General features: G+C 49.0%; 1 protein-coding gene across 4 annotated transcripts in view; it reads right to left on the reverse strand.

Moving 5' to 3' along the window:
* Nucleotides 1-476: 476 nt before the first annotated feature.
* CFDP1 (craniofacial development protein 1) overlaps nt 477-11,819 on the reverse strand; it is a 121,794-nt gene continuing 110,451 nt past the window's right edge. For 2 of the 4 annotated variants that reach the window (XM_002711685.5, XM_051847303.2), the window contains exons 6-7: nt 11,535-11,693; nt 477-806 (exon numbers count right to left, since the gene is read on the reverse strand). In XM_002711685.5, coding sequence (XP_002711731.1) covers nt 695-806; nt 11,535-11,693 — 271 coding nt within the window. In that variant the 3' untranslated portion in view covers nt 477-694. Of the gene's footprint in view, nt 807-11,534; nt 11,694-11,819 lie in introns of those variants that run through there. The other 2 variants (XM_017342366.3, XR_011384094.1) reach the window with 2 other exon arrangements.

Consider the following 11,819-nt stretch of genomic DNA (forward strand, 5'->3'; position numbering starts at 1 on the left):
GGGCCTTCCTCCACTGCACTCCCTGGCCACAGCAGAGGGCTGGCCTGGAAGAGGGGCAACCGGGACAGAATCCGGCGCCCCGACCGGGACTAGAACCCGGTGTGCCGGCGCCGCTAGGCGGAGGATTAGCCTATTGAGCCGCGGCGCCGGCCCCTGAAGTTGGTTCTTCTTTGGACGGAGGAAAAGGGCTGGTGGCAAAGCCATGACCTCAGCAACAAAATACCCTGCTTTTCAGCCCGGTGGGGAGGAGGAGGCTCAGGAGTGACACAGGGAGAAGTGCAAGGGGATGTGCACAGACGCCAGGGACATGGCGTCGTGCTCTCACTGAGAGCCTCCTCTAGGTCCCCAGAGCAAGGCCAGTTTCAGAAAGCGCCTGGTGCCCAAGACTCACATCTACGTTAGACTGGTCAGCTCTCTCACTGCGGCTGCCCAGGCCTGGGGAGGACTCCGCAGCAGAAAGGGAAGGTGGCCAGTCATCGTCTTCGGCAGCCTCTCACAGCACCACTTTTTATTGTAGCTTGTTTTTTTAAGGAGCAACTTTTCAAAGTAAAATGAATGAAATCACATGAAGTCAGGATACATACATGGAACTTCAACGTAGAAAAAGAGATCTCGCCTGGAAGCAGTGAATGAGAAACACTGGAAACATTTCACAGATGCACGAAAAGCTCACACTGGAAATAGGATTAAGCGGCTACTGATTTCCCCCAAGACATCCAGGTTTCATTTTGCTCAGCCTGAGGTCCCGCTCAATCTCGAACTGCCTGTGATCCACGCGGTCTAGAAAAGCCTTCCGTTCAATGTACCTGCAGGAAGATGAAAAAGCGCTTGTCAGCAGAGTAGAGGGGAGCATGGCCTCCCCTGCTCCATCTGGCCCCCCGGCTATCAACGGGGTGCAGTCGTCCCAAACAGATGAACACAGCTGGTGCCCAGAGCGACCACCCACAACTCTTTCAGTAACATCCAAAGCACTCATATTTCAGCTAAACAAGGTTGCTTGTGATCCAGATGTGAGTAAAAATAAAATGAAGAGAGGGGAGGGCAACACCTCATCAAAGGGAAAGAACACTAGAGGCTTGGGGCCAGGAAAACAGGGCGCTTTTGTAACAAGACTTTAGGGGAACACGAAGAAAACGACTTAGCCAAGCATAGGTCCAAACCCTAGCTTGGTCACACATAAACTGGGCAAGGACCCAATCTCTCTGAGTTCTGTCTAGCTCTACAGAAAGTACACGATGCTACATGTTCTGGGGTTAGTGGGTACTGAGCTGGGTGAGCAGAAGCTATGCCTCCCACGTATCCGAATCACAACGTGAAAAAGGTGCATCTGAAAATGGAAGACACAGCACAGTAGTAAGACCTCAGGGGCCCGCTGTGAAGAAGGCGTAAGTGTGTGGAGTGCACACTGACGCTACTTAACTGGCCTTGCTCTTTGCCTCCACTCCTACCTTGCTCCTCTCCTTTGTCTTCTCCACCAGTTTGGGTCACCTGTTAGAGTGACCCCCACCACAAGATTAGGGATCTCTGTGGCCTGCAGTCCACATGCAGGGTCCCCTTCAAAGGCTGGGGCTCTGCTCAGCAAATGAGACCTCCCCCAGTCCTCTTAAGCAGGAGGGAAGGCAGCCCAGGCTGACACAGGCAGGCGTGCTCAGTGAGACACAGCTTGCATTTTAATGCACTGTCTTGCCATGAAAGTGTGCTGCCATTTGCCTGGGGGGAGGAGATCTCTGCTGCTAATTAATCTATTGAGAGAGCAAAATTGCCATTGAAAATGGGAGACATAATTGAATCTCTGCACTAATTTTTCTTTTGTTGCACTGTGGAAAACGTGCATCTGTTGTTGCAAGGTCATTACACTTAACGGTGAGATCGTTACCAGGTTCAAGAACCTGTGTCCGCTTGCTGAGTTCAGGTCTCACTTTCCCTCCCAGCAGCCTCCTGGGAAGGGCAAGACCCGCTCACTGCCTGACAGCTATTGACCCTGCACCGACTGCGGAGGGCAGGAGCTCCGAGTCTGACTCTCACTGCCAGACTGTCACTGAGTGCAGGACCCCGTCAGGAAAAGGGAAGGCCCGTTCTTAGGTTTGCTATAAACCCTCTGACGGGGGTACCTGCCGGGGAGACAAGGTGGAGAGAAGGAGGAGTAAGTCTGTGGGCTTCAATGTTTGTGGTTTTTCCTTTCTGCTTTCCTTCAGAGAAGAGGAAGTGATACTTAGATTAGGACGCTCACTGAGCACGAATAAACCCACTGCGAGTTCCCAGAGGCTGCACTGGGTTGAGATGACCTTGAGACCACAAAGAGGGAAGTGCAGGCTGGACACTAAATGGGCAGGTATGGCAGAGTTCAGGGTTAGGGAAGGCTTCAGACAGCAATGAGCGGCAAGTGCAGGATGCAGTGAATTCTCAAGGGCATCTCACACAAAGGCCATCACAGCAGGTCTGGCAGCTTCACTCATTCACAGCCCTCTGCAGCTGCTAACAGGATCCTTGTGACAGCCTTGGTTTACTGCCAAGAGCTGACCATGAACAAAACTTCTACTGACATGGACTCTCCCACCACTAAGAGACAGAAAGGTGCTGAAGAGGACAGAAGCCCTGACATCTTACTATTTATTTGACTTCGGGCAAGACACCTAATGATTTGTGCTTTATTGTTTTCTTCTCTGTAAAACAATAGTAAAAATTAACAATATCCTGGGGCCAGCACTGTGGCATAGTGGGTAAGGTTGCCATCTGCAGTGTCCACATCACATCTGAGCACTGGTTCGAGTCCTGGCTGCTCCACTTCCAATCCAGTTCTCTGCTATGGCAGCCATTTGGGGAACCAGTGGAAGGAAGACTTTGTCTCTTTGCTGCCTTTGCCTCTCTGTAACTCTTTCAAATAAATAAATAAATAAATATTTTTTAAAAAAATCACAATATCCTTCTGAGAACACAATGACTCTGTGAGAAGTACAATAAAACAAAAAATGTCATGGGAACTGGTAGGGTGTAGGGGGTTCTTGTCCCCCATTTTTTTATGTAAGATTTAGAGATTTGAAAGGCAGTGAGAGTGAGAATGAGGGTGGAGAGGGGGAGAGGGAGGGAGAGAGAGAGTGAGCGAGCGAGCAAGAGAGAGAGCTTGATCTTCCATCTACTGGTTCATTCCCCAGAGGCCTGCAACAGCCAGGCTGGGCCAGGCTGAAGGGCCAGGCTGAAGTCAGGAGCCAGGAATTCCATCCAGGTCTCCCATGTGTGTGGCAGGAAGCCAAGTACCTAGACCACCATGAGCTGCTTCCCAGGACACACATTAGCAGGAAGCTGGATCAGAGGCAGAACAGCTTGGACTCAAACCCAGGCAATCCAATATGAGATGTGGGCATCTGCTGCGCCATGGTGCCTCCTCTTGCTTCTCTTTTCTTTTTTTTAGGCCTTATTTTATTTATTTGAAAGACAGGGTTACAGAAAGATAGAGACAGGGAGAAAGAAGTCTTCCATCTGCTGGTTCACTCCCCAAATGGCCACAATGGCCAGAGTTGAGCTGATCTGAAGCCAGGAGCTTCCTCCAGGTCTCCCAAGTGGGTGCAGGGGTCCAAGGACTTGGGCCATCCTCTGCTGCTTTCCCAGGCCATAGCAGAGAGCTGGATTGAAAGTAGAGCAGCCAGGCTTGAACCAGTGCCCATATGGGATGCCGGCACTGCAGGCTGCGGCTTTAACCTGCTGTGCCACAGGCTGGCTCCATTTTTCTTTTTCTCTTCTCTTCTTTCTCTCTCTTTTTTTAGATTTATTTATTTATTTGAGAGAGTTACAGAGAGACAGAGGCAGAGAAAGTGAGAAAGGTCTTCCATCCACTGGTCCACTCCCTGAAATGGCCACAATGGCCAGAGCTGGGTTGATCTGAAGCCAGGAGCCAGTAGCTTCTTTCAGGTCTCCTGTGGGGGTACAGAGTCCCAAGCACTTGGGCTATCTTCCACTTCTTCCCAGGCCATAGCAGAGAGCTGGACTGGAAGTGGAGCAGATGGAACTTGAACTGGCACCTATATGGGATGCAGGTACTACAGGCTGGGGCTTTAACCTGATGTGCCACAGCGCTGGCTCCATTTTTCTTTTTTTTAAAAATCAGGAGCTTCATCCAGGTCTCCTACATGGGTGGCAGGAGCCTAAGTACTTGGACCATCTTCTGTTGCTTTCCCAGGCACATTAGCAGGATTGGAAATGGAGCAGCTAGGACCTAAACCAGTGCTCATACGGGATGCTGGCATTGCAGGTGGCGGCTTAACCTGATGCTCCACAAAGCCAGTCCCCTGCTTTCCATTTCTGACCTGTCACTCGGTAGGAACAGAGACCAACGGGCCAATACTCCAGGAAGAGGAGTAGGAATACTCCAATATTCCAGGAAGAGGAGCAAGGCTGCTTCCAAAAGATGGCCTGAGTGCTCAGCTATCTCAACTAACCCTCAGGGAGTTTCCAAGCACTTTATGCGGGTCACAGTCCCAGAACAACATAGCCACAGACAGATGCAATGGGAATCGTAACTCTGGCTCATTTTCTGTCTTGGAGCTTTTCTGACCTGTGCCCAGCCCTCCTGGGGCCCTGGCCTGATTCAGCCCAGTCCACAGGGAAGCTGGAGGACACATCATCCTTTTCTGCTACTACTGTCTTTCGTGGCCCATTTAAAAGGCAGTCGGTCTTCACTTTCTATAATAAAACATCCCAGTAGCATCAAGAACCTAAGGGATTTTCTCGTTTTTTTTTTTTTTTTTTTTTTTTTTTTTTTTTTTTTCCTTTTAGAACCAGGTTAGACATACCAGGCTCTGACATCTTTTACCTTTTGGACCTTCCAACCCAAATTACTTTCTTGCTACAAATCTTGCTGAGGCCCAGGCAAATGGAGAGGGAGGGAAGAAGGAAGGGGCAGAGGGTAGGAAATGCTGCCAGAGAAGATGTCAGTCACCAGCCACCATGGGGCAATCCAGCCCCCAAGAGGTCAGAGGGCTCGACAGTGGGAAGGCCCAATGGCGTGCTGACCACCCATGAGAGGCCTCCTGCAGGCTGGTCAGGACACGTATGAACACAGGGAGACGCAGGAAACCGGAAGCGGGCACATGTAACTGAGGCCGTTTTCCGGCGTCATTATTCGCACACTGCTCCAAGCAGAGCCAGTGTGTGGTTCCCTAAGTGAGCATTTAGTGCAAAGCAAACACGGGATGGAAAGGGGTATGCCTGCTTCTCACACCACGTCGCAATAGGCAGTGGAACATGCCAAGGCTGGAACACAGCTCCAGGATGGATGTAATGAGATGGTCATTGCTGTCCCCCAGAAATACAACTGAAAGAAGCAATCTGCCTGATACCGCACAGGCCTACACTCCCAAGCTGGGATCTAATTTACAAACACTTCAAGGGCCAGAATGAAAGGGCAGAGATTTTAATTCCATTTATTCTCCACTGCTTTCCCTCCCATGTCACCTCAAGGATGCGCCGGTTCTGAAAGACACTTAGCGGTCATGGAGACAGATTCTTTGGAAAAAGAAAATTGTTTTCTCTGGTCTCTCCGTCATGCCTCTTTGACTCACAGAAACATCTGGTTTCCAATCATCACGCTCCATGAGCTTCAATTTGATTGGCCAGATGACAGCAGTCAAAAACACACCTGCATTTCTTTTCTTTTCCACATGGTTCCTCCCCAGCAATGCTAGTCTCCACGCTGGCACTGCTGGAAAGCAAGGCTGCTGATGGCCACCACCAGACAGGCTACAGGGCTAGAGGGACTTGTGCTCAACAACCCAGTGCACACTGACTCTGCTCCTGGACTGCTGCGCCGGGCGTCGACGGAAGGCAGCAACCTTTGCTAGACGGATGGCTCTTTCTGGTGGCCATTTCTTTTTAGTTTTTATCTATTTGAGAGACCGATATATGCACAGAGAGAGAGAGAGGTAATCCTCATCTGTTGGTTCACTTCCCAAATATCCACAACAGCTGCGGTTGGACTGTGGCCAAAGCCAGGAGCTGGGAACTTAGGTCTCCCATGTCGGAGGCAGGAACCCAGTCACTTGAGCCATCATCGGTGGGGACATTTCAACCAACTCTGCTGACTGAAAGTGATGCATGGATGGAGGCATCACTCTGATGTATCATGCTCCTCTCTTCTGGATGGTTAATGCTAATCCTATCAGGCAACCAACCACAGCCAAGGCTACCGGCTGGCCAGTGGGATGGGCATTTAGACACTGCAATGGTGCAGTTCCTGCTCTGTGCTAGGGGCTGCTCTGGGTGTTGCTGATAGAGTAGGGAATAAGATCTTGCCATAAGTCCCCAACAGGACAACACATATCAGTCAATAAGTGTGACAGAGAAAATCAAGCAAGGTGATATGGCTAACAGTTCCTGGGATACAGCCTTCCTGGGGAGGAGAACCACAGAGGGGCAATGAGGCAGGCTGCAGCAGACATGAGGAAGAGAGGCCGGGGGGTGGGAGACAACCTGCGAAGGGCCTGGCTGGTTGGGGGAAGGAACATAACCCTGATCTGCAGTGCTACTGGAGGGGTCAGGGCAGGGAAGGACTGAACAGTACAGGCTGAACTGTACTCTCCAAGCGCTGGCTGGACAATGGCTAGAAGGGCACAGAGGCAGAAGCATGCAGCAGAGAAGATGCCAGTGGCTGCAGCTGGGGTGGGTGGCAGTGGGGCAGGATAAGGAGGCACAGATTGAACTATTCTGTGATGGAAGCACAAACAGGACCTCAGGATGTAAATGGGGAGAGAAGAAATCGAGGACGACACCTGGGTTTTCTTTTCACAGCGGCATGGACTGTGATGTGTCATCTTCTGAGAAGTCAGAGGAGTCTGTTTGTGGAGAGAGATCAAATGTTTGGTTTTGGACATTAAGTGTGATGTCTGGCTTGGACATTCAAGCGGAGATGTGAACTGACAGCTGAATGACAGCCTGGAGCTCAGGGGAACGGGCAGGGTAGGGAAGAGTGACTTTACCAGCAGAAAATGGTAATTAAGTCCTGGAATGAGTGAGCTTTCCTGTGGAAGAAGAGATGGCAGGGCTGGTGCTGTAGCATAGTGGGTAAAGCTGCCACCCGCAGTGCCAGCATCCCATATGGGCACCAGTTCCAAGTTCTGGCTGCTCCACTTTCGATCCAGCTGTTATGGCCTGGGAAAGCAGTAGAAGATGGCCCAATTCCCTGGGCCTCTGCACCTGTGTGGGAGGCCTAGAAGAAACTCCTAGCTCCTGACTTTGGATAAGCTTAGCTCCAGCCATTGCAGCCACTTGGGGAGTGAACCAGTGGATGGAAGACTTCTCTCTCTCTCTCTCGGCCTCTGCCTCTCTGTAACTCCAACAGCTCAGAGAAGGAAGAGGGACTAGAACAGATGTCCCCAGTTCCACTCCCTACCACTGTGGAAAATACTCGTGAAGAGCTGGCAGGAATGCACCAGGAATGGATTCAAGGCGGTAAAGCTTGAGCCACGTATGGTCAGTAATGGCAGGTGGGAGGAAGAAATGCAAGCAGAGGACTTGGGGGACCATTTCTCAACATATTAGGTATCTCTGATACTTAGTTAACTCCCACAATAACCCTGAAAGGCCCACTCAAGAGGCCTCACGTTACAGATGGAGAAATGGGGGGCTAAGGCCCATAGCAGGTTGATGGCTGGGTCAAGACTGGAACTCAGCTTCAATTCAGTTTATTGTGAAACAGCATACATGAAGAATGCAAGGACAAAGTAAATGAATGATTATAAAGCAAGCACTTGTAATGGGTCCAGAAGTATAAGGCTGCTAGCCTTGACAAGGCCCCTGTGTAACTCTGACCCCAACACCAACAGCCCAGAGTGGTGTGAGCTCACCCAGGACCTGGTTACTCACTTCCTCACTTTCAAGTTTTTGTTTCCTCAACACTGAAGTTCAATTGTATCTATTTCTTGAACTTGACATAAATAGAATGATACTACATGTACTCTTTTGTGACTTTCTTAACAAACTGACCTAATGGACTCAATGGTTTTGCCTGGTTTTGGACTGAGGGCATATACTCCTTTGTGTTATGTTCCTACAATTTCTTCGCGTGCCTTCCCATTCAGGAATAGCACCCTACTGTGTGAACATACCACGCTTCTATTTTCTATGACCCTGTAGATAGACATCTGAGGTGCTTCCAGTTTCTGGATGTTAATTTCATTTCTGTTGGAGACAAAGCTAGGAGTGGAAGTGCAGAATCACAGGAACGACTCTGTGGAGCTTCAGCAGATAATGCCCAACAGCGCACTCCAGCTCAGACCACTATTTCTCAGAGAAGCTGGGTATTTTTACCACATGGAAAGACTGATTCTTTCTTTTTGGAAACAAGTTTGTCTTAAAGCTTACTTTTTTTTTTGGGGGGGGGGGGGGGGTCAGTATCTGATTGATTTATCTCCCATCTTTTAATTTTCAGTATTTTTGCATCCCATTGTTTCAGATAAATCTAAATAGCCAATAACTTGTCTTTTAAAATTCAAAATATTACTGTCTTTTAATTGGGGCTTTGATTTTGTCTATATTTCATGGAAGCATTGATAAATTTAGTCTTCAATCTCATACTATTTTGCTTTTCCTATTGGTCTAGCCTTTTCTGTTTAACTCCTATATCTTTTTTATCCCTCTATTACTTTGGAAATTATATACTGTGCTTCTAGTCTAGAAATTCCAACATGCACACTTAATTAATGCCTCTGCCCTCCTTCCAACTCTGTGGCACTCTTCCCAATGGCATCCACTCTGCAGTTGGCTCTCTGGTTGTATGCATGCTAGAAAGGACACTGGTGTCTGGCTCTTGCCTCCAGAATTTTGATGCTATGATTTGTCTAGGATTTTTAACCCTGGCTGTGTAGCAGAATCACTTGAGGTGTGACCAACCTGTCCTAGACTTTCTGATTCAGTAGTTCTGTACAGGGGCGACCTTGTCATCTGAAATTCAGAAATGTTCCCTAAAGAAGTTCATACTCAGGCAAGGTGAGAATCAGAGCTACAGTGCCTTCCCTGGATAAGGGTAAGACTCCTTTACTCCATCTGTAGAATCTGGGAAAGGAAAGCGAGGGGGAGGCATGGGGTGGACATAGGAGCAGGCAGGTGAGGAGGGTCAAGGCAGAGCACAGTATCATCAGGTCTGCAATGGAAAAACATAATCACCAGGCCAGCACTGTAGGTAAAGAAATCGTCTGCAGTGCCAGCAACCCGCATGGGCAATGAATGGTTTGTGTCCTGGCTGCTCTACTTCGATCCAGCTTCCTGTTAATGCGCTTGGGAAATCAGCAAAAGATGGCTCAAGTGCTTGGGCCCCTGCACCCATGTGGGAGACCTACAAGAAGTTCCTGGCTCCTGGTTTCGGCGTGGCCCAGGCCCAGCTGTTGTGGTTATCTGGGGAGCGAAACAGGGGACAGAAGATCTCTCTCTCTCTCTGTCTTTCCCTCTCCCTCTGTAACTCTGACTTGCAAATAAGTAAGTAAACCTTTAAGAAAAAAAAAAAAAAAAAGACACCATAATCTCATCTGTGAAATCTGGGGGAGGTGTATGTGCTCAGACGAAGGAAGGAAAAGCAGAGCAGCAAAGCGGCAGGTTCTGAGCTACCCTAAACCACTTACGTGATTTTCCCTGCTTGAAAGGCCCTCACCAGGCTGCTGTCCTTCTTAATCTTGTTTTCTCTCTCAGCCTACTTTTGATTAACTCTTCCTTATTTTCGACAGCACCAACTCTTACTTTTCTAAGATCTCCATTAACTGGAACAGAGTGAATGTTGTCCAACCTGTATCATCAATACCCAAGAAAGCAATAGAGCATGGTACACACTAGCAGCTCTCTGTTGCCCTAGATCCCTGTGCAAAAGCAGAGAAGAGGAGGGAGCTGTAAGTTAGCAGAGCTGAATCAGAGTGGAGCAGCCTGGGGCAAATGTCAGGGCTGCCCAGCCCTGTGGAGCCAACACCCACTCCTGGTGCTTCATCCTGGGCCTTCCCACATGGCTGTGGCTCCTCTGCCTCTGGCGAAGTCTGACTGTCAGGCAAGTCCACAAAGTCACTGAAACGTTTTATTGCAAAACATACCAGCTAGCTTCTAGGTTCATTCAAATAATCTTGAAGATTAATCTGGGCATATGACCACCTCTCCCAAGAAAATCCCTCCTGTCTTTCCACTGATTTAGCTTATTAATAACCCAAATGACTTGTATTTCATGTAAGCTTTTACATGACAAGTGTGCTGTATGGTGCCTTATGTACTTCACATACATGTAACATGTATATACACACTATATATGTATATAGTATGTATATATGTATATATATACACACATATATAAAATATATCTTTTCATGAAATCCTTACAACCACACGATGAGGGTGCTAGTAAAATGGTGCCATCTTATCTGGGGCACCATCTCAAGCCCCAGATGCCATCTTAGGCTCTGGCCCTGTCACCACTTTGTACAATCAGCTTTGACCCTAAACCCAGCCTGGCTTACTAAAAGTCGGGTGATCAAATGGCCCAATCACAAGCATCAGCTCCACCCCCACCCTAATGGGATTCGCTGCTCCCACTTCCTTACTTCTGCAAGCTGTGCAAGACCTGTTCTAGCACAGGCTGCTGTTTTCTCTTGCACGGGGAGGCAGCTTGTTAGTGCCCCCCCCCAAACCTTCCTTACTCCAGTGTTTGCTGTGTTTTGTGGTGGCCTTTCAGAGGCCAACTTCAGTGGGGAACAGCCACCTCAGGGGTGCCTGGTGTGCTGCCTCTCAGCACTTCTTTTCACCCAGAGGGGTCGGGAAGCTGACTTGGAGCCTTCAACCCACTTCTGTAGTAACTTTGCTCCTGAACTCTTTATGAGGTCCCTAAGTACTTACTGACCCTGAAAATATTCTCTTGACATTTTTTTTAAAATCAGCAGGAAAACAAACATGAGAAGGAAGGGATCCCTTTTACCGCCAAATACATACTTGGTGGATATCTTTGTGTTCAAAATAAAGAGGAAGGAGGGCAAGCAATGGCCTGGGATGCTGTCCAAGGGGCAGTCACATCAGACAGGCTGTAGCCACCAGTGAAGTCCCACCCTGGGTCACAATGACACGAACAATAAACGAATGAACAAAAATAAAAAACTCCCATGATACTGCAACAACATCTAGGCACTCCGCTGTGTTGCTTTTGAAGCATCTGAACTAGTCTGGCTTCTCTGGAGGCCAAATGATTCGATCAGGCCAAGGCTGCTCCGAGGAGCCAGATCCGATCACGGGAACACATCAGGCGACCTACGGTTCACTGGAGCCGTGATTCAGCAAGTTCAGCTTGGCAGATGTGACTGGCCCTGAGAGCAGTGCCGCTCACACAGCCTCCTTTCCTTCGCCCGCAGCGACTTTCCCGCTCATGGGACCTGCCCCTCGCTAGGACAGCGCTTCCCTGACAAACAGAGCACTCCCGCTTTTGCCTCACCACGGAAAGCCCCTGCTTTTTAAAATTGCACTTTGCCTCTAAGCAATCAATTGAGTTCTGAGGACTGGGAGAAGAGCAGACTCCTCCTCCTTACCCCTCTTTGCCTCGGTTATGGATGGCCAGTTCTTCACCGATCCCCTCTTCCTCCTTGAAACTCTCCCAGTCCAACTTAGATTTCTCAAGGGTGCTCATTTTCTGCTTCTTGGCTCCGATTTTCCCCAAAAGGCTGCTCATGCCACTTGATCTTTTCAACCTAAGGGGAAAAGAACACGAAACACGTAGCATGTAAACACTGTGCACTCCTGATGAATGGCTTTTCTGATGGGCCCAGGTTTCCCTTGATTGGAGTCATTTGTCTTAATGGAAGTCATGCTCTCAC

This window comes from Oryctolagus cuniculus, chromosome 18, assembly GCF_964237555.1.
Source record: "Oryctolagus cuniculus chromosome 18, mOryCun1.1, whole genome shotgun sequence".
Classification (NCBI taxonomy): Eukaryota; Metazoa; Chordata; class Mammalia; order Lagomorpha; family Leporidae; genus Oryctolagus; species Oryctolagus cuniculus.